Raw genomic sequence first — 27448 nt, 5'->3', positions numbered from 1 at the left:
CCGACCCAAATCTATAATCGTCGCCCCTTGTAAAAATTGTCAGCGGCGTCTACAAGCGGTTCCATAATTATGAGTCAAAACGCGGAAAATAATAATGCTCCCAATCGGACTGACACTAAAACGAGTACAAGTGTTAAAAATAAGAAAAAGGAAATTAATAATAACAGTGTTAATACGATAATAAAAGTTAAAAGTGCGATTCCTAGACGAAGGTAAGTTAGTGATTTAGAATATAGTAGAAAATGTTATTTTTAATGCACTCAAAACTATTTATAGTGTGCCTATCCTAAATAAGAGCATGCGACAGCCGGCGACCTGTTCTAGATTTAGGCTTATATTTAATTAACGACGCGTGCTTACACATCGAAGACACGCAGCTAAAAATATCTGAGAATATCTATTAAATACTGTAAATAAATCCTCGAAACAATTAATTTTATAATATAAAGTATTGTTCTTGAATTCTGTCAACGTAAATTCTTAAAAAAAATGGTTTTTTATTTCGCCGGCTAGATGTTATCTTATAGTAAAGAGGCAAAGGAACATTTTCCAAAGTCCATATTAGAAATAATATTAAAACTTTTTAGTGCTTTATATTTTTATTTTGCTTGGAATAAGTAATTGTTTCAAAACTTTTAAATGCCACATTATCTACTATCAACTGGAGTAGAGTATTTGCTAGAAATAATGTTCGTAGTGTGTGTCTTTTGAGCTACTTATAACAATTCGTACATAATTAATCCACAATAACTACGTAGCATCATCGATGTGTATCAAAAATCAATATTTCTAATACTCGTCACTGTGATTGATATATTAGTACTTGTAAGACAATTACGTAGACATTATGCTAGTAAATAGAAATATATGTCTGTGCGTTTGTGAGCGTTTTTTAAATTAAATAAATTTCACTTAATTATTTTTTCATTTGTGTAAGGCCTTCCACAAATAAATGAAAGAAACAATTGAAATGTCAATTTAAAAAAAACTTTTTTTTTTAATACAACCACCTATGCCCGTGGCCTCGTGTCCTTATATAGGTACTTATATGTATACTTTTTTGTTTGTAAATCAATTAAAATTAAACAATGACAACATTTTAAGTGAACCTTATTTAATGTAAAAATCCCGCAGTCCATTCTGTCTACACAGTCTGAGCTTAGAGTGCACAAAAGTACAGACATATAGACAAAAATTTTAATTATGGTTTTTCTTGTATACCTTTCATGTATAGAAGCGATCAGTGATATTTTTATTATATGTACCTACTAGATGAGGCGGTCTTATTATTAAAAGTAATATTTCCAGTGATCACTTTTCAGAATAATGAAATTGATTGTCGAATAAATTTATTTGATCACCAATAGAGAAGGTCGTAACGGTATTCAAGTTTCCGCATTGAATATTTGTGATCTCACACATGCTAATCGTGAATTAAACAAAATAATATAAATCCATTAAGTAGTTAACATATAGTAATTCGTTTCTTTAAATACCAGTTCAATAATAAATATTCTAATACGACAAGTACAATAAATATTGCATAAAATTAATAGAAAATATTATCACTTTTTTTGTGTAAAGTAGATTTTATTTTATATGGTAACTGGAGGGTGGTTGATGAGGATGACTTCAGATTAGTGAATGTATAGTAATTACTCGTAACCACGATGGTTTTCAGAAGGGACCGCGTGGAAGTCGATCTGAAAATAGACCATTAATCCATAATTGTTGTATATTGTATTGGGTAATCATAAAAGAAATTTGATTCTAAAGTTTTTATTTAAATTTATAGTTTTATACAATCTTGTTTATACTTCAATTTCTTGACAATCGCTCATGTATGAAAATCTCCGTATTCCTAGTATTTTTCCTTCTATTTTCTATTTACCTATAACAATAAAACTACAACAATAACTAATAATCATAGTTGAAAGTTATACTGATGCATACAATTGCTGTATTACCCATAAACCCACACTGTACCAGGGATGTTATAGATATAAAATTTCGGATTCGGATAGGTTTCGGATAAAGGAATGATTATTATACCGGATACGGTTACGGATGCGGATATGCAATTATTTCGGATTATCCTTTAGTTTCGGATAATTTCGGTTACGGATAATAATTTTTAAGGAATTTTAAAAGTAAAATACAAATAGCCTCCGCCCCTATCCGATTTTATCCGAAACTTTTATTTCGGATACGGTTACGGTTATGAATGTTTTTTTTATATCGGATACCGATAGTTTCGGTTACGGTTACTGAGCTCCTTAATATCCCTGTACTGTAGCCATAACACAAGCTCTACTTATATTGGGACTAGATGACGCGGTGAAGAAAAAATGTCCTAGGTAACTATTATTAGTATTTTTTTTTTATTTATGAATACCGGGTGGAACCCAAAACTTGCAAACTATTTTAAAACGTTGTGATTAAGCACGTGCCACATAGTATGCAACCACCCATAGAAATTTAAATTTAGAATCGTAGATCAACAATGCGCTTATTGATGTCAGTCATTTATAGAAAACTTCTTTGATATGAGACGTCTTCTTTTTTTTTTAATGGGAATTTAGATTTTAATTGAATAGTATTTTTATTTTATTTGAAATAAATTTGAATTTGGAATAGCATTATAGTGTTAGTAGTGAATATCGACTACAACTCTGAATTTATATAAATTGAAACTACTCTGTACATAAAGATGTATGTACGTACAGAGTAGTTACAATTTATAAAATTAGAATAGTCTTTCCTTCTTTGTATTTTGTTTATCCCAAATTGGTAATATGTTAGTCATCAGGTTATTACAATTTATCTATACAGTTCAAACTATCAAACTAAAATGATTATTCGTGACATATGTAGCAGAAATATATAAAACTCCTTGGACTGAAAATACGATTTCTGTTTAAGAGTTAATTGTACCATTGAAAGTGTACAAGTAAAGCGCTGCTATTTATCGCAGAAATTAAAAATAATCAAAAATATAGGAAAATGTAACACAAGTGACACGACCGCATACACTGACTCTAGATGCTTAGTTATGTAATTGTTAGTAACAATTTTCTAGTATAACAGATAACTATCGATGGGTTTACGACTTTTTAGAGTTGTAATACAAGTCGATTTGTAATTGTAACTGCGAATTGATCCATACATAATTGGAAATATAAACTTTAATCTCTTTGAAATAGAATTACTAGTAGCACAATTCCATAATTAAAGTCACAAGGCTAAAAAAATATGTCATATCGGCTGGAATGCTGACTGAATGCTCCAATTTTGAATTCATGATTTTTGTAAACAATGAACTGTATGTAAATAATCCCGGAATCGGAATTGTTCCAAATTTGAATATTACTGAAAACAAAATTATGTCAAATGAAATTTTAAAATTGTAATACAGGTGAAGGTAACTTGTGTTCGAATTTTAAAATTTCCTTGACATAATTTTTGTTTTTAGTAAATTTCAACGATCGAGTCAATTAAAGTAATAAATTTGAATAAAAATAATGATAAAATATTTATTTTTGGAATATAATCAAACAATAATTATTTAGTCATTTTATTGTATTTAACGAATAAAGTAAGTCTTGTAGAGATCAAGATATTGAGCAAGTAATACCATAGAATTAGTGGTAGTGACCAGAGTCATGCTCACCACATTATCTCTACATATATGTAGTGAGCATGACTATCCTTACTATATTAATAATATAACTAAATGTACAGTCAGCTCCATACAAAACATAGCACTATTTTTTTTATACGGTTTTATAAAGAGATTCGTCTATAATAAACTCAAGAAATACTTTACTTATTTAAAAAATATTTCGCCTATACTAAGCTCCATTCTTAATGAGTAACGTAGGCTATATTCAACATAAGAGAACCCAGCAGCGCCCCGCAATAAAGATAATCCTTACTAATATTATAAATGCGAAAGTAACTCTGTCTGTCTGACTGTCTCGCTTTCACGCCAAAACTACTGAACCGATTTAAATAAAATTTGGTACACATGTACTCTAGAACCAGAGAAAGGACATAGGCTACTTTATAATCCGAAAAAAGGGTTGTAAGGGGTTGAAAGGGGTTGAAAGAGAGGATGAAAGGTTATATGGAAGTATCGACAATTTACACGGACGAAGTCGCGGGCACATCTAGTTTTATATAATTTAAATAATAAACAAGGAGATAGCCTACCATATTGGAAATATAATACATAATGGAAAATCATCACCTCGGGCGTAATCAGAGAGTGACAGAGTTTCCCTTGTCTCTCTCTGATTCTCTCTGATGTGCTTCATGCCTTTGAAGTCGTTGTACTTTTTTTTTAATGGATGATAAAGGTATTTTTTTTTGCGTATGATAATGGCATGGTGCACCCGCCTGCGCTAACGGTTTACGCTGGCGGGGCACCAGTGGATGATGATAGATGATAAGATGAGCATGAAGTCAGGTCAGTTAGCCCATCGTGACAAATTCACCAAGAATTGATCACGATGGTTTCCAGGGGGAACCACGTGGAGGTCAACCTGACATGGTACATTGCTAGCAATAAGATGATCAGTCCACATTACTAACAATCCCCAATCCCCCCTGATAAAGGTATTGTACCCCCGCCTGCGCTAACGGTTTACGCTGGCGGGCACCGGTAGAGGATAGTAAGATGAGCATGAGATCAGGTCAGTTAGGTCAGGTAAATTCACCAGAAATTTATCACGGTGGTTTCCAGGGGAAACCGCGTGGAGGTCAACCTGACATAGTGCATTGCTAGCAATGGATCATCAGTTCACATTACAAACAATCCGCTTTCCCCCCAATCTATGTACATTATGTATGTATTTACAAAAAAAATGAAGTATTTATATCAGTCGTCTAGCACCCATAACAAAAGCTCGGCTTACCGGGGTCATCAATCCACATAACTAACAATCCCATTTCCCCCAGTCGACTGTACTATGTATTAGTACAATGATTGATAATATTTATTTACACCTGTATTGATATGATGTATTGAAGTTGGACGCGATTGATAGCTGGATTATCGATAAAATATATAGATATACAGATATAGAACACACTTGTACTATATCTACGAATTATTACTACTATCTGTACAAGAACGTGTACGAAATTTTGAATGGCAATTGATTGATCAATCAAAAATTTGCGTACTCATTAATCAATTGATTAATGTATTATCTTATTATTGTATAACGATATTGTCTTATTGTTATTATATAATATTGATTATTATCGAAATAATTTACAAATATTTATCGGCATCTTAATAACAAATATGCAATACACACATAGTACCTACGAGATATCAATCAGTGAAATTATTGAATAATGGTAATATTGGAATTACAAACTATTTACAATTTTATATTGTTTAAAACTACATCGAGGACATTTTTATTGAATTAGTGTTACTATTCCATTGATGATTTATTTATATATACTCTTTATTGAAACAAAAAATAGTAAATAGACATTAACTGATACAAAAGGCGGTATTATCGCTAAGAATTTCTTCCTTCTTCTTCCTTTGGGTGAATAGAGAAAGTAAAAATAACAAAAGGTAAATAATTACTGAATAAATGTTATCCTACACAATTTATATTGTTTCGGATGAATAAATAAATAAATTGATACACGAGTATTCGTTTAATAAATAAATAAATATTAAGAAAAAAAACACAAGATCTGAATCAACACCAATTGCTTTTTTCGAACTATTCTAATACTGTTGGCGAAATATAGATTCAAATTCAATATTTTAAATGACTCGATCGTTTTCAATTTCAAATTTACTAAACACAAAAATGATGTTAAAGAAATTTTAAAATTCGAACACAGTTTACCTTCACCTATATTGAAATTTAAAATTTTCATTAGATATAATTTTTGTTTTTAGTAATATTTAAATTTGGAACGAATCCGGTTTATTTACATACAGTTCATTTTGTTTATAAAAATTATGAATCTGTATGAATATTTTATTTATTTTTATTTTTATTTTTTTATTTTAATAAATTTAATGCACAGTTAAAAAGTACATATGGCGGACTTAACATCTAATGGCTATTATTTTGATTTTAAAATTTTTAGTATTCAGCCCGTGTCGCCCCGTTAAGATATTTTTTTCGTCTCAATACAGTCGATCCTTAATTTACACCTGACTATTGCCAAACCTTTCAAATTTCCGATAATACTGCCAACGGCTGATAAGATAGGTATTGAAGTACCTAACATTAGCAACACTGACCGACATTTTGGATCTCGTTGATGTAATAGTTAAAAATATATTTTTATACAACTTCTACAGGATCTAACTTCACGCCGTGTCACTTAGGAATTTTATTTACTAATAGTATACTGCGTCGCTACTCGCTTGAATTTGAGTAAAAAGTATCATTGTATTAATCGGGGATATGGGGGAAGGGACTGTTAATAATATGGACTGATAACTATTATTACTAATTACTGTAGGAAAATAATAATTATATAGAAAATATTGATGATCATCAAGATTTTCTAGAGCGACTAAAATGTCTTACATGCATAAATGAATTTTTATTTGATTTGATTGTACCTCTGTTTTTATTTTAACAAAATACAGCTAATTTTATTCCCTGAAAATGTTGCTTTCCGTTAGTTTTCATAGATGAAAGAATTTTTAAATTTACATTACTGAAAAAACAAATATATCAACTTCATAATATTAGATAGCGAAGTAATCAGTACATTCAAGAAGCAAACAAAAATAAATTCTGTATCAGAGATATTAATAGTAATTCATATACAGGAAATTTAGTATCGCAAATATTATACATCCTCTTTACTGTCACGATAGTCACGAGTTGGACAATAAATCAAATTAAATGAAAAATCATATATTCATATATTGTTTGCGATCGCAAATAGCCCTTTAATGTATTTAAAAATAAAATTATAAAATTTCAAATTTGGAACGTCAGGCACAGAACATCGATGTTATTTTATATACATTTTGCACTTCTTCTCGAACATTCCGTGGCGTATTTATTAAAATCAATGTAAAATGCATTCTATATATATTTTTTATTTGAATTAAAACAAATTAAAAAATTGCAATATTCCTCCTGCAAACATGTAGGATATTTTAGGATAGTAAAGTTTTATATTACCTAATATATTTTCCCTACAATCATCTCTCTATACTTTTATCCTTAAAATAGTGAGAATATAGAGAAGAAAAATGAAAGGGGAAACTTAAGAGACGATGTATTGTAATATATCTTATGTATATATAACTAGTTGTACTCGCGACTTCGTCTGCATGGAATTTAACAAAAAAGTTAATTAGAGATAGTAGCCTAAGTTACTTTAGCCTTATTACATCAGCTCAGCTTATTACATCTGCCAATAAAAGTACCGTCAAAATCGGTCCAGCCATTTCAGAGATTTTAGAGATCCAATTTTATTTATATGTGAATAAATGTCACAATGTTAGTTAGGTACCATACTCCTTCGAAACGGCTTAACCGATTTTTATGAAATATATGCATATTCAGTAGGTCTGAGAATCGGCTACTATCTGTTTTTCATAGCCCTAAGTGATACGGGTTGTCCAACCCTAACTAAATGCTAGGGGTGGACAGCAACAATTTTTTTTATAATGTGTCATTAAAAATACATTTAATCCTAGGTTTTCGCTCTTCTATCTCCAACCCCTATTTTTTAATAGCTATTTTCATTTATATGGCAAAACAACGTTTGTGGGATATACTAGTTATAATATATATAATATTAAGAAACTTCAGAAAGATCTTTGTAATTAGTTTGCTATATCAGCTGCTAAAGTGTGAAATATCGCAAGCAAATGACAACACAACAAACAAGCTTGCGGCCTATTTGATAATTGAATAATAATAATAATAAAGACATTCATTCAGCATTACAGTATTCTTATCTATATATATATACTATACTTATATATATCCTATCTATCTTATTTACTATACAACTTAAAAGCTAAAACATACTAGTAACGCTGAATGTGACTCCCACTCAGCATTTATATTGTAGTACAGTTATACCACAGCGCTGATTTTCAGTGGGGCCACCATTGATTTTATAGTATTTGAATTTGTAGTAATCGTTGTCTTTATACAACACCACTGATACCCCTTCCGACCAATACCTTGTCTAATTTAAACAGGGCATCCTAAGCCGAGGTTCGAACCCCTAGCAGTGCCCTCAGACTAAAGTCGTATCTGTCCAGCAGTAATTCGCCTTCAGTCATTCCATAAGTCCTTCCGCGAGTTTTTAGCGCCATCTGCAATCGTTCGGTGAAGCTGTAAAGGCCAGCTGCAACAAACAACATTAGAATAGTTAGAAAAAAACTACGAATATCACGTTATCATGTGATGGTGTCATATCTCCGTATTGTACAATATCACTGCCTTACAATGCATAACAAAACTTAAACAGGAAGCTGATTATCGGTATAAATAGGCAATTAATAATGGGTAAATATGAATTTTCTATGCAACGCCACAAAAAGCACCAATTTTCAGCTTCACAGTCTATTTAATACAATATTTCATAGCAGCTGTTAGGTCATTTTCTATATGATGCTACGGAACACCCGTGTATGTAAGTACCAACTTTTTATGGCTATCTTATTAAGCGGTTTACGTTATGCTAAACGGTACAATACGTAATCGGTTTCAATACATTGTTGCTAGTTAGGTATTTGTTACAAATAATAGTAGTTATACAGACATAGTAGGCCAATTTTCTATTGGATTTTATATTAGTTTCCAAAAAAAACAAATCACAACACCATCATGTATTCCTGCACTTCCTGAAGGTTTCCTGATAGAGAATTCCAATAACATTAAATCCGCTTTTTGTACCATAATTTATTGGTAAATAAGGGTTAAATAAATAAATAAAATAAAGATACTTACAAACTTTCGCTGTTATAATATTAATAAGATTTCTACTACATAATTAAAAAGGATGTTATTACATATATCCTTTCAGCTTTTGTTTTATGATATGAGAGTCATAAATATACTCATATATATAAATAGAGTCATATATATACTCAATACAATTCCGTGAACTTTACATCTCGTAATTACTAGTCGTACTAACAATATTGACAATTCCAAACATTTTCAAACTACCTCAACAATGTGTTACTATGACAAGGTAAAAATTGTTTACATATCAGCGCAGGTGACTTTACCTGACGACTTGTCCTCAAAACACGCAATATCATATCATATTATATTATCATAAAAAAATTATCTATCTTCTTATCTGAAATGCCGTTGACCTCACATTTCTGTTGCATGATTGCATTATACTGTCCTAACATATTATAATAATATACGTGGTATACGCCGCAAAGCATAAAAAGACAGCACAACCTGAGAAAATGAGACAAAATGATAATAATAACAATAAATAACCTTGGACAATTAACACAACGCCATCTAGTCCCACGGTAAGCAGAGGTTGTGTTATGGGTACTAGACAACTGATATACTTAGATATATGTATTTTTTTAAATACAAACATAATATACATAGGAGACACCCAGACCAATATATGTATTTTTTTAAATACAAACATAATATACATAGGAGACACCCAGACCAATACAAACAATCATACTCATGAATACAAATATTTGCACCGTGCGAGGAGTCGAATCCGCGACCATCGGAAGTAAAGCGGTGTGTTAAACCGCTAGACCACCGAGGCTGTTGTTTCGCGGCAGGATGGATTCGACGCAGGCGGATGCACCATTCCATTATCATCCATGAAATAAAAATAGTGCCTTTCTAACCTTTCGCCTTCAGACCAAAGTCGGATCTGTATTATAGGAATTAGCCGTCCGAAGTCATTTACCTGGTTTCGAATGCCTTATGCATTTTCGGTGAAACTGTAAAGGCCAGGCTGCGGCCAAATCCCTTAGAAACAACCAGTACTTGTGAACCTTGGGTTCAATTTAAATGTTGATTTCAATCTATTGTTTTTATTGTAATTTTGGAACACAGACAAACGAATAAACATCAACTGATCATATTACTGGTTAATTCTTTCTGTGGACACCAAATTTGGATATAATACGTCGCTAGTATATGACTTAAGAGTACAAAAAGGTGTAAATTGACACATTTCAATGTCGAATGGTCGAATTTGGTTTCCAGAATAGACTAGTTGATAGTATAGTAAATCGTGCTTAAGTACACTATAATTTTGGTACACACAGTTCTCAGTAATTCAATACGGATTCAACTCGTAAATTGAATTCGTGAAATCCATTCACGCCTTATCATGAATAAATAATATCAGAAATATATTTCGAAATACAAATAACAATAATACATTGTTATCTTTATTGAATTAATAAGACACGAAATGTTACATAATTATATTGTTCTCAATTGTCCTCTTCCGTTTTGTAAATCTAATTGGATTTTTTTTCGGACTACTCTAATGCTGTTGGCCGCAGCTGGCCTTTACAGCTTCACCGGACGTTAGGGGCGAGTGCAGATGACACTCCGATCCCGCGGAAGGACTTATGGAGCGGCTGAAGGCCAATTCCCGCCTAAAGGTTACGACTTTAGACACCGCTAGGCGGTGCCCTCAGTCCTCCGCTCAAGCTGTCGTAATTTCGAACCCCGTTTGAATTGGACGGGGGATCGATCGTAGGGATCTTATTTAATTGGGTGAAGAAGGGGATTGTTAGTCGAGTTTAATACATAACCTTTCGTATTTAGAGGGTTCGGGGTTCGCCTTAAATTCGGGTGAATTTCTCAGGATGGGCTTACTGATCCGATTTTCCATCCTCCACTGGTGCCCCGCCAGCCTATATCTTAACACAGAAGAAGCGTGTACCCCATATTCATCCATTGAAAAACCTAATTAGGTATATTCATATGTGTATACATCATTATCATCGTGATATTGACTGGTAGAAAATGCCATAAGGCGTTAAGTCCGCCTTATATATGCTACTTTTACCTTTGTAATTTGTGCATAGAAGTTATATGAATAAAAATATTAAATAATAATCATTTCTTTGTTTCAGACAAGATTTACTAAAATGGTACGGATGGGGCTACAAGGATTCCATGTTTCAACTGAACGGTGATGTCGCATACTTCACTGGTAACAGGTAAAATCAACTTTAATGCTATACTCATTAGGTATGTTCTACTAAAGAGACAATTATTGTGTGAGAATTCCAAAAAAATGATTTTTTAGGTGCCCTCAGACTAAAGTCGTATTCGTTAGGCGGGAGTTGGCCTTCAGCGTCCTTCCGCTTGTTTGCAATGCCGTCTGCACTCGCCCCCTATCGTCCGGTGAAGCTGTAAAGGCCAGCTGCGGTCAACTGTATTAAAGTAGCCCGAAAAAATGTATATAGATTTCAAAATAGAATATATATACACTTCGATATACTTCTAAGGATCTGTTTACGATGACCGAGAAAATTTATAACTTCATTATTGCTAGTTAAATAGACACAATGGGAAATAACCAATGTTGTCTCTATTTGTGTGTAAATAAAGACCATAAACAACGTAATATAATGTACATACATACTCGATTATTAGCAGTTGATGTTGACAAACGTAGATTTGTAATTATTGTACATGTCCTAGGTTCTATTGCACTTGTTCTCAAAGTGTGCGTTGTTGTGCAATTAATAATAAAATTGAAATGGAATTATAAGCTGTTGAAAAAATGAAGGCTTGAATAGAATAAAATAAAACAGAATCTATCTATTATAACACATTCGACATCACAACAATGACGTCGCCCACTGTACCCTATAATTTACTAGCTACTCGCCCCGGCTTCACCCGGGTGTACGTGTATTATACATATAAACCTTTCCCTTGAATCACTCTATCTATTAGAAAAAACCGCTTCAAATCCGTTGAGTAGTTTTAAAGATTTGAACATTCATAGGGACGGACAGACCAGCGACAGCGAGTTTGTTTTATGCTATGTAATGATTACGTAATAATTTGGAGATAAAGTCGTATAAAAAAAATTACAATCTCCGTCTTAGATTTCCCATTCCACTTCCATTCCATTCCTTTTATTCAAAATCATTTTCTGTTCAAGGCTGTTAGGTTGTGGAACTCGCTTCCTGCTTCTATTCGGTGCGCTCAATCTCTTGCTAGCTTTAAAGCACCAATAAAATCTCATTTCTTTTCCCTTTAGTTCTATTTTTCCTTTTTCTGTAATCCCTTTCTTTCCTTCAAACTTTTCATGGATATGTGTATATTTATGTCTATGTAGGTATATACCTACATATATGTGTATATTTATATTTATGTATATTTGTATTATTTATAAATTAGTTGTGTTGTTATTTGCACCACCTACTCTTTTTCATATACCTTTGCCGTCTACCTAAAGGTTGCCTGTAAGAGATTGCTTAGCGATAAGGCCGCCTTTGTACCTATGATTGTATATATATATTTATATTCATTAATATTTTTCTATTCTGGTGCAATAAAGAGTATAAATAAAAAAAAATACCAAGTCTAGAAAAATCTTCAAATAAATTTGATTTATTTATTTATTGGCAGATTGTATGTAGTGAATTGCATTCGCGTATCGTTTATTTTATAGTTTAACATAATGCCATACTTTCATGACATTTTCAAAATTTTCACGCAATTCTATTTTTGTCTCCAAATCCCCAAAATATTCGGTCGTACGATGAAACTTTGGAAACCACTGTCCTAATGTGTGGTGTTCTAATGGGCAAACTGCCACGTATACAATGAAGTACGGTTGAACTCTACAGTAAACGTTTGTTATGACGGAATTATTGCGTGCTCAATGGTGAATAGACGATGCATAGTAGGTACTATAATAATAATAAATATAACTTATGTAATACTAACTGTGTCACACAAACTTTTAAACATTTTTTTAAAACATGCTTCGTACACTTTAACACATAATTACACACACACAACACACAAGTGACTTCTAATTAGCGTTGCCAGACTTGTTGTCCCGTATTTCCCGGGACGTCCCGTAGTTTAGGCTCAGTTTAAAATGTCCCGGCGAACTGACTCTGTCCCGTATTCGAATCGTGCTCCGTTTTTTATTATTAAATCGATCGATCTACGCTACACAATTTGTCTTTTGATAAATTGACCCGTGTAAAATACTAAATTCCCGTATTTTTTTTGCCTATTTAAGCGTTTGCTCCTTATAGACTGAAAAAATAAGGCAACTCTACTTCTAATACAATTATCGTATTTATAATTCTTAAAGGAAATGTTCTACTTGTTACTTTTATTTATTGTGAAATTTATAATGTTTGATTTCTACTTCAAAATTATTCATTACTCCATTTGCCACTTTCTGTTTTATTTTCTTTTGCTAAGTCACTGAAAACCTGTTATTGGATTTCTCTAGAAATGTACTGTTTTTTATATGGATGATAATGGAATGGTGCACCCGCCTGCTTTTAATGTTTACGCTGACGGGGCATCAGTGGAAGATGATAAGATGAGCATGAGGTCAAGTCAGTTAGCCCATCGTGACAAATTCTTGGTGAAATTCACCAAAAATTTATTACGATTATTTCCAGGGAGACGCGGGACAAAAGAGAACAGAGATTGACATGATATTGCCAGCAATGGAAGGACCAGTCTTCTTTACTAATACCCCCCTCCGTTCTTCCCTCTTACCTTAGTAGATACGAGTAGGTACCCAGTTTTAAAACAGTGTTGCGTGTGTACACTCAGATATAAAGATGTTTGCATATTTGCGATTCATATAACACAAACAATCGCGGACACAGCTGCAACAAACTATTGCTACAATCGTACAAGTAGACAGGTACAGTCACCTTCATATATATCATACGAATCTGTAATAGACCTACATGAATAAAGATATTTTTAATTTGATATTGAATATATTGGTTGTGAATATTTAGCGGCGTTGTAGCAGAATAAGTCAGAGTACCACTATGTGCAAATTCATTCTAAAAGGAAATGTATAACAAAAATAGTAGGTTGAAAATTGCGCAATGTTGAAACACATTATAATGATAATGATTCAAATGGGGATCGATATTACGACGGCCTGATCCGAGGTTTTAAACCCTAGCGATACCCTCAGACTAAAGTTGTATCTGCCAGGCAGAAGTTGGCCTTCAGCCGCTCCATTAGGCCATACACTGGTTTGGACAGCCATCTGTACTCGCCTCCTATCATTCGGGGAACCTGAAAACGGCCAGCTGCGGCCAACAGCATTAAAATAGGTCGAAAAAAAAACTGCGGAACCAATTTTCATAATGGTTTCAGTGTTGGATAGCCTATTTATTAAGATATGCTAAATAACATCACGCTGTTATATATACCAATAGGAGCAGAACTGTAATGAACATATTGCAAAAAAACAGGGAAATTGTGGCGCAGACAAAGTTGCAAGGGATTATTATTAGGATAGATTAGTATTTTATTTATTTCAGGCTACTAGGTCAATATTGTAAATAACTTATAGACTAACACACATATGAATTAATATTACAATACTAATATATAGAAATTGTCTGTGTGGTCACGGCACTGATGACGGCAATCTGCCATGATAGCGCCGATACACCCCTTTCGGCCAGTAGTCATCCTTCATGAAGGTGGGCAGCATGTTGGTGGGGACCCGGGCCACAAACGCCTTGAAACTTGCTTTGTGACTCGACTCCAGCTGCGTCATCCTCAATGTCAGGTTACTCGTAGTCCGTGTATAGTCGACAATATATTGACAGTAGAATATGTATTAAGTTGACTGTACATAGTATTTAATGTCATCTATTTACAAATGCTGGTTTATCCTCGTCCCTCGTCCATCTGCACACATAAAGACATACATATTCTGAATTATATGTCAATGTACATAAGTACCTAAGTCTAGGGCCTTGCAATTCAATGCAAGTCTCTATATACACATCCACCTAAAAATCTATACTACTCGTATCGTATGAAGAAAGATTTATTTATATAAAAAATACAGTTGAATAGAATTTAGTTTTTCTATGTTCTGTAGATACATTTTTTGTTATATCTTAGTTCTAAGTATGAGTTAAACAAATGCTTATATTAAGGGTTTAATTTCTCCTTAGGCTATAAACTACTCTGTTTAAACTAACTAACTGCTCTAAATATAGATTGACATTAGATTTTTTTTCACTACCATATCTCACCCTTCAACCAAAACAAAGTTTTCCCGCGACTTCGTCCGCGTGGTTTTTTTTTATATTGAAATAAGTAAAATTTCTGAAATTACAGTAGCCAGTAGCGAAAGTCCCGTCAAAATCGGGCCAACCGATTCTGTGAATAGCATAATATATGCATTTAATGAAAAGTTTTTACTTTGAAATTACTTACAATTCAATTTTGTTTATTTTAAGGTACCTCATCGCTGGAAAACCTCTACCTCATCTACAAGCCTGGGCATACGATAACTTTAAGGTAGACCTAACGAAGCAGCCCAAAATACCAGAAATGCCAACATCATTCCCCGAGAGCAAGTTACCTGTTGGAGTCACGAAGGAATTGGAAGAAATTGCCCTGCTCAGCACCGACGGGATGGACCGATTAATAAGAGCACACGGACAAACATTGAAAGACATATCAGATTTAAGAGGCAACAAGTTCCCGAGAATACCTGATGCAGTTATCTGGCCAGAAAGTCATGAGCAGGTAAGCTATAGCCATATAGACCTATATGCCAAGATTTTCTCGAGAGATTACAGCATGAGATTTAAATCCGCTACTATTAGCATGTGTGAGACCACAAACATTCAGTGCGGAAACTTAACCACCGCTACCGGAAGCGTTACGACCTTTCCAACCAGTGATCAAACTTATCGGATATACGCCCATATTACGCACCTGTTTCGCCTCTAAACGTGCCATCATCAGGCAATGAACAGAGGAGTGACAGGGTAGATTTCATGACAAAGAACATATATTTTCAATTAACAAAGAACATATATTTATATAACATATATTATACATTATTCTACTGGTATATTTTTTTTAATCGATAATAATGGTATCGTTCTCCCGCTTGCGCTAACGGTTTACACTAGCGGGGTACTAGTGGAGGAGGATAAGATGAGCATAAAGTCAGTTGGCCCATCGTGGTAAATTCACCACGTTTCCAGGGATAATCGCGTGGTCAACCTGACCTGTTAACAATGGGGTCATGAGTCCTCATTACTAACTATCCCTTCCCCCCTACTGGTATACTAGCGGATAGCAAAACATGTGACGTCACAAAAGGGAGGAGGATGTCTCACAATTGTGACCAGCTCTGACAAGGATGAAGGAGGGGTTATGAAATACGTATGCCATAATTTTTGTAGGGCCAGAAGATATCAGACAAGGAACTCGTTTTTGCATTTATAACATTAGGTAGGATTACAAAACTCTGACGTAATTTCTTCAAAGTTTGGTAGCGACTCTTATTGAGTTATCAGGTGTCAATATATTAATTTCACACGTATACAGTACAGACATTTGAAGGGTATGATATGTACTGTAGTTGTGTACTTTAACAATTAAGTAATCTATGGTTATACGCAATTGAGCCGAAATACATTACAATGTGTATTTTGAAGTGTTTACAGATGACACAATTTAACAAACGATACCGTAGATCATAAATTAACACGTAAACATAAGGCTTACACGGAACTTATAGACATTTTAGAGTTCTGTATCGGTAGAGGAAAAAGTGGAGACCATACACAGGGCCGGAATAATTATTAGGTAGAGTAGGTAACTGCCTACTACCCCAAATGGGCTAGGAGGCCTACGCGAACACAAATAGAATATCGTATAAGATCCGAATCGATACTACATATATTAAAACCCTCAAGAAAAGAGTTTATTCCTTCTTGAGAGGCCGTCAACACATTTCCAATTCCTCTAGTGTTGTGAGTACTCGTTTACCGGGTTTGACTCATTTTGCGGGTACTCGGGGGGTGGTAATCACTCACCATCAGACCATATGCTGGATTTGACCCATATGCTAGAAAAAAAATGTTTTGTAGAGCTATAATTTTATACAAAAATGTTAATGACAATAGGTATTATATATTAATACATACTTAAAGTAAAAATTAATGACATATAAGCAACATATTTTAATATAAATAAGTTGACTTCACTCACATCCCTTCTTAATTTTATTCCTTTTTAAGCAGCGAGATTTACGCTTGCTGTTCATATAATATGACGTCAATATATCCACCTACTATAGCTTAGAATCTAGTTGTACTATTGGTTTGAATATTGGAAGTAATTTAGATTTATTTCGTACAATTATAATAATGTGAATAAAAATAACTATTATTTTTATTATTAAAGAGCTCAAAGGTAATATTAACTTAGTGTAGTCCCAAGTGAGAGCTCTATTTACTAGACAAATAAAAAAACGGGTATCAAACCCGCAAATTAGTCTTCTCCGAATTTACCTGTTTTTTTTTATTACAATAAAATTTCTAAAATAAAGTTAGCCGAAGTTACTCATTATAGCATTAACTATATGCGAGTAAAGATCCCATCAAAATCTATTATAGTATTATATATATGTATGTATGTATCTGAAGATGGATTTAGTTAAAGATATTAATTTGAAACTGCAAACAGACATTTAAATTTTATTTATTTGTATTAATATAATTTTCACTATTATTACAGGTGGAACGGATTGTCCAGTGCGCGTCGAAGCATGATATCGTGATAATACCATTTGGCGGAGGTACCTCGGTGTCCGGCGCCGTAACCTGCCCCCCCAACGAACAGAGACCCATCATTGCACTGGACACCAGCGATATGAACTCCATACTGTGGCTGGACAAGGAGCAGCTACTGGCTAGAGTCCAGGTATAAAGAAAATAAATTAATCAAAAGATGGCTTTGTTTGTTTCTTTGTTGTACAAAACAATCTTTTAATTAATTTATTTTATTGTATATATTGTATTGTACTATTTTGAATTCTGATTAAATGCGCGAACTTTTCATGACACTTGCCAAGGCACTTAGTACATTTTTTTAAGGAGGGCCTTTCAAAGTCGACAAATTGTGAAAATTTAATTTCATGGTTTAATTAATTATTTCTAGAAAACATGTGGCAATTGTGTCATTATATTTAACTGTGGTTTTAGAAATATTATTTAGAGTTACAGTTTCAAAGTTTAAATGAATAAAAATAATAACCACAATAACCGATATATGGTTACAGTTTGACCAAATTTCTAGGTTTTCTTAAACGCCTACTACTAAACTACATGATAAAAAAAAATATTGTTCTCATGATTGTTACAATCAATCCTGTTTCGGCTTGACATTAACTTCTGGGACATACTGTATATTAAATAAATTTTTGTATTCTACTATTCATTATTTCTCCTGTCCATTTCGACAATAGTCCTGTTATTTCTTAATTATGTGATGTGTAAAATCTACGTCATAACAAAACCAAAGGGTTTATATATTTGGATGCACTCGAGCAAGGTTGTTAGTAATGTGGACTAATAACTATTGCTAGCAATGTACCATGTCAGGTTGACCTCCACAGGGTTCCCTTGAAAACCATCTTGATAAATTGCATTTGCCAAGATGACCTAAATGACTTGACTTCATACTCATTTTATTATCATCCACTGGTACACCGCCAGCGTAAACCGTTAGCGCAGGCGAGTTCATTATGCCATATTCATCCATTAAAAAAGGAACTTTAAATTTACCCGTAAAAAAATGGTATGTACCATACATACCATTTTTTTTATGGCTAAATTTAAAGTTCCTTGAAACATTGACCTTTTATCCTACTGTGTCCATAATTCTAACGTGGAAGTCATCTACGTTCACTTACGTGGGTTTACGTAATTCTGAAGACAAATATTAGCGCATTTTATGTAGTTTTTAGTCCATTGAAACATTTTCACACTACATCGTTAATTTTTATTTTATTTTAACACAAATAGTCAATACAATAATAATTATTTGTAAGTATATGTATATACAGTACATTGTCATCGAATACGAAAATGTATTTGTTACAATTATCTTATATATAAAATTCTCGTGTCACAGTTTTCGTTCCCATACTCCTCCGAAACGGCTTGACCGATTCTCATGAAATTTTGTGAGCGTATTGTGTAGGTCTGAGAATCGGCCAACATTTATTTTTCATCCCCCTAAATGTTAGGGGTAGTCCACCCCTAATTTTTTATTTTTATTTTAAGGCAAAACGTTTGCCGGGACAGCAAGTATTAATATAAATATTAGTGTTAACATAATGAACTCAGAAAAAATTACGTCTACATTTACATATTACATTTTGCAATTATTAGAATCATTAGTCCAAGTGCCGTTCTGGGCGTCTTTCCCGTTCTTTTTTCTTTCTTTGTCTTGATGCCCGAGGTGTTGGGTCTATCTCCGTCAATGGCAAGCATGCCATAGCGCGGGCATGCTCGCCACTGGCGGCACTTACACTGGCGGCTCGGGAAGGTAAAAGCCCCCAAAACCGGAACTTGGACAAACGATCCTACTAATTATGAAGCATATCTCAAAACCAATAATTTCACTGTAGACCACTAAATTGTATGGAGATTTTGGTGTCACTCTTTAGATTAGATGTTTTTTTCTTACTGCAAATAAACGGTACAGTATCATCTGATATAATATAAACTTTTAGCAATTAGGCCGCCATATTGTAACAATACATGTGTCCTTTGTTATATTGTTTGTGCTTCTTCTTTACTGTACGTTGCAAATAAAGTATATTCTATCTATCTATCTATAAAACAAGTAAAACATGGGGCGTAAAAAAAACTTAATTATCAGATAGTACGTAAAAAGTTTAAACTTATTATAAGTATTAAGACAACAGTCCACATTAACAATCTCCTTCTCCCTTGCAGGCCGGTATTGTGGGTCAGGATTTGGAGAGAGAGATGCGAGCCCGTGGATTCACGGTGGGCCACGAGCCTGATTCGTACGAGTTCTCAACGCTCGGAGGTTGGGTGGCGACCAGGGCCAGCGGCATGAAGAAGAACACATATGGGAACATAGAAGATCTCATAGTACAAACTAAAGTAGGTTTAGAAATCTGCGTAATTATTTTATATATAAAAATGAAATGACACTAAAACTCGTGAACCGCGGGACTGATTTGACTAATTTTGGTTATAAAATATTTGAAGAACCTTTAATAATAATTAAACCATTACCATATTTAATAATAATTAATGAAGAATAATTAAACCTTTGTTGGAGACAAAGGTTTAAGTGGAGAAAAAGTATAATAATTTTTAATAATAATTAAACCAACCATATTTAATAATAATTAATGAAGAATAATTATTTAAATTTAAGTATGAAATAATTGCATGGGAAGTTGTAGTCAAACAGCGTTCTGTTCTGTCATATTATTTAATTCTAAAGTTCGCGGGGTCAGCTAGTAATAACAATCCAAAATACATAAATTATTTTTTTATGTACATACATAATATACACAGAAAAAGCTAAATATGTATACCGTACCGTACACAAAGAGTAAATGCATATTAAACAAAATAATATAGATCCTTATAATTGTATGTCAAATTCTACGTAGGTGGTGACAGCGCGAGGTGTTTTGGAGAAAAATTGCAGAGTACCAAGAATTTCGTGCGGCCCCGAGTTTGAACATATTGTGATGGGTTCTGAGGGCTGCCTGGGAGTCGTAACAGAGGTAACATTTATATATATATGCTTTATTGAGATATTGATTGTATATAAATGAATAAACATCTTTCACGAGGAAGTTGTTGACTTTACTATTACAACTTAACTTGTATGGAATGTATTATAATTCTTGAAATAATAGAAAATCACAAAATTTAAAATCAAAATCTGTCGTTTAGTAAGATAAAACAGGAACATAAAAACATTGGCTTTGCCTTATAGTAGAAATACAGATGATTCTTTTTTTTTATTAAAAGACCACAAGTTGTAATGTTTTTGTGAACGAATTTGTTAATTTTTGTATCAATAAATTACTACTATATACTCGTTTAATTTACCGAGGCCGTCTGTTGAGATAGCGCTGTGTGAATTATTCAGGGTCATTATAATTTTAAAAATATAAAAATTCCATGAAAAATATTACAGGTGACAATAAAAATCCGTCCATTGCCGCCAGTGGTGCAGTACGGGTCCCTCGTTTTCCCCGATTGGGATTCCGGGGTTGAATTCGAGCGTGAGGTCGCCAGGCAGCGTCTCCAGCCGTCCAGTATACGACTTATGGACAATGAACAGGTGAGTTCTGCATAAATTCAGATATATCATTATTTATTTATAATTATGAGTATATAATAAATTCTCAATATAAAATAAATTTGAAATAAACACATGGACCCTGTTTAAAGGCGTGTAGAAATTTGTTAATTTATAGATAATTAGTCCATACTAATACCACAAAAGCCAAAAATGTCCGGCTCCTACAATTAGCCCCGGCTCTAGGAAGAGGGGCAACACGAGGTCCTTTGTCCGGGCGGCAAAATTGAATTTGCAGATGAATACACAACTCAGAATATTTGACGTACCTTTGGCAACTTGACCACTGACAAACCGCCGACAAGGAAATTGTTTCGGTTCACTGTCTGGTCCTCAATCTTTAATAAAAGGCGAATGATTTATGCGTTTTGAGGGAAAACCAGTGTTTGTGTTCAATGCATTTGTTAAGACAAAACTGTCAAAAAAGCCTCAATAATTTACAGCAATACAAATGCAAAACGGTGTCCCGAAGCGGCTCGGTGGGGGGAGTCCTAGGGGGATGGCGTTTTTTAGATTTTGCGCCGCATCGAAAATAATTAAGATCCGAATTTGCCTACAATACGTCTGATAGAAATCCTTTTACTGTATAATAACTACAATTCCTTAAGCTTTCTCTTAATTATAATAAATTTAAATTCTTGTGCTGACTCTGCATTTTTAATAATTTACAGTTCCGCTTTGGGCAAGCACTGAAATCGGACTCATCATGGGGAGGAGTCCTTCTAGATGGACTGAAGAGAATCTACATCACCCGTATCAAAGGTTTTGACCCGACGAAGCTGTGTGTTGTGACGCTGCTAATAGAAGGCGCGGCGGACGATGTTGCCGAGAGGGAGAAGAAACTGAATAGCATAGCGGCACAGTTTGGTGGTATACCAGCCGGTGCTGAGAACGGGGAACGAGGGTATACGCTTACCTTCGTTATTGCTTACCTTAGGGTAAGTCTGAGAGTCTTGGGAATATAACCACAACTTAACTTAAAAATAACTTACCATGAAAATGGCGAACGAGAGTATAAAGCTTACCTTCGTTATTGCCGCTTACCTTAGTGTAAGTCTGAGAGTAAATAAATTACCGTGAAAATGGCAAACGAGAGTATAAGCTTACCTTCGTTATTGCTTACCTTGGGGTAAGTCTGAGAGTCTTGGGAATATAACCACAACTTAACGTAAAAATAACTTACCGTGAAAATGGTGAACGAGGGTATAAGCTTACATACCTTCATTATTGCTTACCTTATCTAAGGTAAGTCTGAGAGTCTTGGGAATATAACGCAAAGCTGGAAGGGTATTGTTAGTAATGCAGATTAATAACCTCATCGCTACCAATGTACCATGTCAGGTTGACCTCTATGCGGTTCCCCCTGGAAACCATCATGTTAAATTCCTGGTCAATTTGCCACGATGGGCTAACTGACCTAACTTCATACTCATTTTATCAACCTCCACTGGTGCCCCGCCAGTGTATACCGTTAGCGCAAGCGAGTACATCCATCCATACACATATAACATCCATCCCTTGAAAAGACTTAAGGCATAACGGCCCAAATACGGAGTTAATGCCGTAAACCTATACCAATATAACCTTTCTTTTCTTTGAGAATATCCTCATGGAGACCCGGTCGCCCCGGGGCAAGGCAAGCGGGTACAGTGATACTCCTATTCACTAAAAACTCGGATGTCCCTCCTCTAATGTCATATCTTTGTCATAAATTTTGATCACTACCCCTATCCGGTTCGGTTAGTTACTTCAGTTGAGAAATTGGCAAAAATCTGAACTGATTTTATTCACGTCATAAGCTTTTACCACTATCCCTAAACATATATCGTTCAGTTCGGATTGATACTTCAGTTGACAATGGACAAGAATATCAACTGCTGCATTTATTCACGTCATAATTTTTATGCCTATCATCCAGTCAAGAAGAGGCAACAAAAGAAACTCAACTGGTACTTTATGCATTGTTTTGTTCCCAGGATGTAGCAATGGAATACGGGATCGTGGCAGAATCGTTCGAGACGTCAGTCCCGTGGGACCGCGCGGGCGCGCTGTGTCGTCGCGTCAAGGACCGTGTGCGGGACGAATGCGCCACGCGCGGCATCCAACACTATCTAATCTCGTGTCGTCTCACGCAAACGTAATAAATATTTCTAGAAATATCATCAATAGCTGCCTTTATTGCCGCTCCATAATAATAAAGACAGACAGACATTTATTCAGCATTACAACAGTATTCTTATCCACAATAATATTTACTATATACAACTTAAAAGCTAAAATATACTGTTTTTTTTGAGTGAGCATATTTTTATAACTCTTGTAGCTTCTTTTAAGTTACGCTCACTTTAGCAGAGAATGTTAAATATTGATTATCCTACTCAACATTTATACGGCAGTATAACTAAGTTATATATATACATATATACCAATGTACCAAAGCGCTGATTTCCATTTTATTGATTTCATAAATCCTGCGGGTTTGAAGATAGATGGTAATCTATCTGTACTTGTCCCTATTTTCGTACTGTTAAACTATAAAGGTCAGCTTCGGTTAAGGCCGAAGAATAGTTCGAAAAAAGTAACCCTTTTATATCTAGGTTAGGCTAGGTTATATCTAGGGAGGATTTATCTATGTTCGTAGGTACATTACTATAATTTGACCAATTGTACTATATTATGTAAAGTAATATATTAATTAACTAGGGATTTTTAAAAGTAAGGTTATGTTACTAATGTAGTATTAAGGGGGTCTTCCTATGTGACGGCCTGTTTTTTAGGGATATTTTAGGATTTTTTTTCTACGACCAGTAAATATTTAGAGCTTCAAGTTTTTTATCATTTATTAACACATATTTGGACAGTATAAATATAAAATTTCAGCTAAAAATATTCAGTCAAACTAGAGTTACAGCGCTCTGAACACCCCCATTATTCAAAAAAAATTTTGAGCTCCCACTTCCTCCACGATTCCGGCTGATCGGCTTATCTGAAAAAAAAAAAAATATATTAGCGGCGTTTTAATTTGTAGGCTTAAAAGCACGGAATGACCTATAATCAAATGAATATAAAAAAAATTGGATTTTTGATAGACATTTGAAATAAAAGTTGCAAATTAGGCGTTTTTTTTTTTTCACAGTTTTTTTTTGGTATAAAAAAAATCGAAGTTTTAAAAATTTTCGATTGATAATAGTTCATTCCATGCGTTTACATATATTGAGTGTGCCCTGTAAATTTCAAGTAATTCGGTCCAGCCGTTTCTGAGATACAATGGAGGAAAGTTTGAAAAACACAGTTTTGAGAAAAACGCGTTTAAAGTTTCAAGTCCGTTAAAAACTATTAAAATATCAACTTACTCTCAATCGGCGATGCCTGGTCCATAGAGTATTCCTTCCTCTTCCTCGTGAAACTCTTTTTTATAGCAGATTGTTCAGCTCTTGAGTCAATCCTGGCTTGTTTAACGACATCACTTACGCGCCGCTCAGAGCGTAAGATTCGCTTTTCATCCCGTTTCTCAACATACGCTTGGGCTTCATTTTTGCAACAGGGCATCCCATAATCGACATAACTTTTAAAATACCTTGAAAACCTTCATTAAAGATAATAACTTCCAATTTTGGTCACAATGTAGTTACAATATAATCAACAACTTAAGAATGAAGATGTTTAATAGGATTCTATGAGAAATTAATTTATTCTTAATAATTGTAAAATTGGATTTCGAAAGTCCAAATCAAAGAATTCAAAGATTCGTTATTGTTTTGTGTCTCTGCTCCTAAACAACGAATTAATAATTCGTCTTTCGATAAATCTTCGAAAACCGGTTTGATAGCTTCTTGGACCTGCGGAATTAGAGGTGGTTTATCGTGATGAAATTGGTCCAGTTCATTATTAGCTTCAGCCTTACGCCATTTACACCAACTGTCTTCGCCTTCTGGACAAAATTGATGCTGAGGGTTTTCATCAGAAGAACATTTGTGATAGTACGTTGCCCAAACTTCCTTTCTCATATCTTCAAGCGAATCTGGATGGCGTCGAATTGCTAATCCGTAGAATTTTGTAATTTCTTGGATAACTTTATCAGTAAGTTTACCTGCTCCTTTTCTGTTTAAGTCTGTAGAAACGTGTCTAAACTTGTATAAACAAATATATTAATAAAAGGGAGGCCAGGTATAAAGCCGACGGTACACAATAGGCCCGGTCTCTAACTGCCAACTGTAGTGCACCGCTCCGAACCGCTCTTTCTTTTACCTGCTGTATCTTTAAAACGACTTCGAATTTTCTAAAATCGCTTTACTACCGTATTCTAGACATGTTAAGGGAGCAATTTATGAAAAAAAAAAATCGATTTTTTCAACCCATCACATAGGAAGACCCCCTTAATACTCTGATAATGTTGAAAGTAATTCTAAACCGATTTTAATGAAATTTGGTACACAGATAGCCTAAACCATGAGAAAATACATAGGCTACTCTTTTATGCATGCAAGATTGTATGGAATTATCGTAATTTTTAAAGCTAGAGGCTTGAAGTTTATTTTTTAGCCTATTGAATAAATATAACATTCAGTTTGTAAAAAAATCTGCTCGTAAAATAAAATAGAGGATGAAAGTTTACATGGAAATTCAAGTCATTTTATAGGTAGATAGCTACTACATTACATTATATCATGTTTTGAGCAATTTTTTTATAAAAACGTAGCATCCTCATTCGTAATTAACGACCAATGTTATACTTATTTTCAGCTACGACGCAGGATGTTGCATTTATTTCTATTTTGCACACAATTCGGAAAAGTTTATTGATCCCGTTGCAACCTACGAGGAAATAGAAGAAGCCGCACGAGACGAAATTATCGCTTCTGGCGGTAAGTATCAACGTCCAATCACAGTTAAGAATTTTCACGCCAATCAAATTTAAGAAAACAGGTATAGACAAAGACTACGCCGGACTGAAAAGAGATGTATCTTGAAAATAAAAAATATAATTATTTAAAATACTGTTTATGTGTTATTCCTGCGATTTTAGGTTTTGGATGAAGTTTATTTTTAGCAACTTTGTGATTTTCGTGGCTACATTATCTACGGATATTGCTTAGTATGAAATATTTAAAGGTTTAGTTGTTTTATAAATACCCTTAAACAGTTTTATATTTTCTAATACTTATGTATATAGTATTAACATGAATTTTCCAAATTGTAGATGTGATGCCAAGTCTTATTAATGTTATAATTGTGATAGTTTGCGAATATGGATGGTTAATTGTATAAACAGCTGTTGTCTTACTCTTTCATTCTAATACTATGATTGTTTGGATTCGAATAAAATTTGGTACACAAAAATATTGTATCGTAGCTATTATTACAGCTATTATTTAATAGTAAGATAAGTCAGCATCGCTGATATAATACTTGGTATACACATAATAATTTAAATCTTATAGGTTCAATATCACATCACCACGGTGTCGGAAAGTTACGCAAGAAATGGTACACAGATACAGTGAGCGAGCCTGGCCGAGAATTACTCTTGGCTATGAAGAGGGTACTGGATCCGGATAACATTTTTGCATTAGGAAATATGGCCTTAGATGAATATGGTCGCGAAGATAATTTTATAAGAAGTAAATTATAGACAAATTATTTAATTATTAAGTATTTTTAACGCATCGTAAATCAACATTCCAATTTTGGTCACAATGTAATGTTACAATATAATCTGCCAAAAAATATAACCTTATTAACACAGAACATTATTAATACATGTTTTATTTCAGTGGATTGTATGAGAAATTAATTTATTCTTAATAATTGTAAAATTGGATTTTTGTTATAATGTTTTTATGATGCTGACATCAGTTGTTTTGCTGTATAGCTAATTTTAATAAATAGCCCAATTAAAGGGTATGAGGATGTTTTGAGGTATAAACCTTTTATACCTCAAAACATCATATCGAAATTTATTCAAATAATGAAGTACTAAACTGCAGTTTGTAATTGTACAGCCAAGTGTAATGCAGATTTTTATTATCGTGTCCTTTTTTTTTAGTATGTATTCTAAT

General features: G+C 33.7%; 1 protein-coding gene across 1 annotated transcript; it reads left to right on the top strand.

Moving 5' to 3' along the window:
* Positions 1–10: 10 nt before the first annotated feature.
* On the top strand, positions 11–27287 carry LOC131846304 (alkyldihydroxyacetonephosphate synthase). The gene is made up of 11 exons (XM_059195572.1): positions 11–212; positions 11111–11197; positions 15467–15758; positions 17766–17951; positions 19994–20167; positions 20689–20805; positions 21225–21371; positions 22061–22327; positions 23366–23526; positions 26133–26254; positions 26831–27287. The coding sequence occupies exons 1-11, from the start codon at positions 70–72 to the stop codon at positions 27019–27021; spliced, it is 1887 nt and encodes a 628-aa protein (XP_059051555.1). The 5' UTR covers positions 11–69; the 3' UTR covers positions 27022–27287.
* The last annotated feature ends 161 nt before the right edge of the window (positions 27288–27448 follow it).

The sequence above is a fragment of the Achroia grisella genome, unplaced genomic scaffold, assembly GCF_030625045.1.
Source record: "Achroia grisella isolate CSIRO2021 unplaced genomic scaffold, CSIRO_AGI_Agris_v1 utg509, whole genome shotgun sequence".
Classification (NCBI taxonomy): Eukaryota; Metazoa; Arthropoda; class Insecta; order Lepidoptera; family Pyralidae; genus Achroia; species Achroia grisella.
The sequence above is the reverse complement of the archived record's forward strand: the minus strand, read 5'-3'. Positions and strand labels throughout refer to the sequence as shown.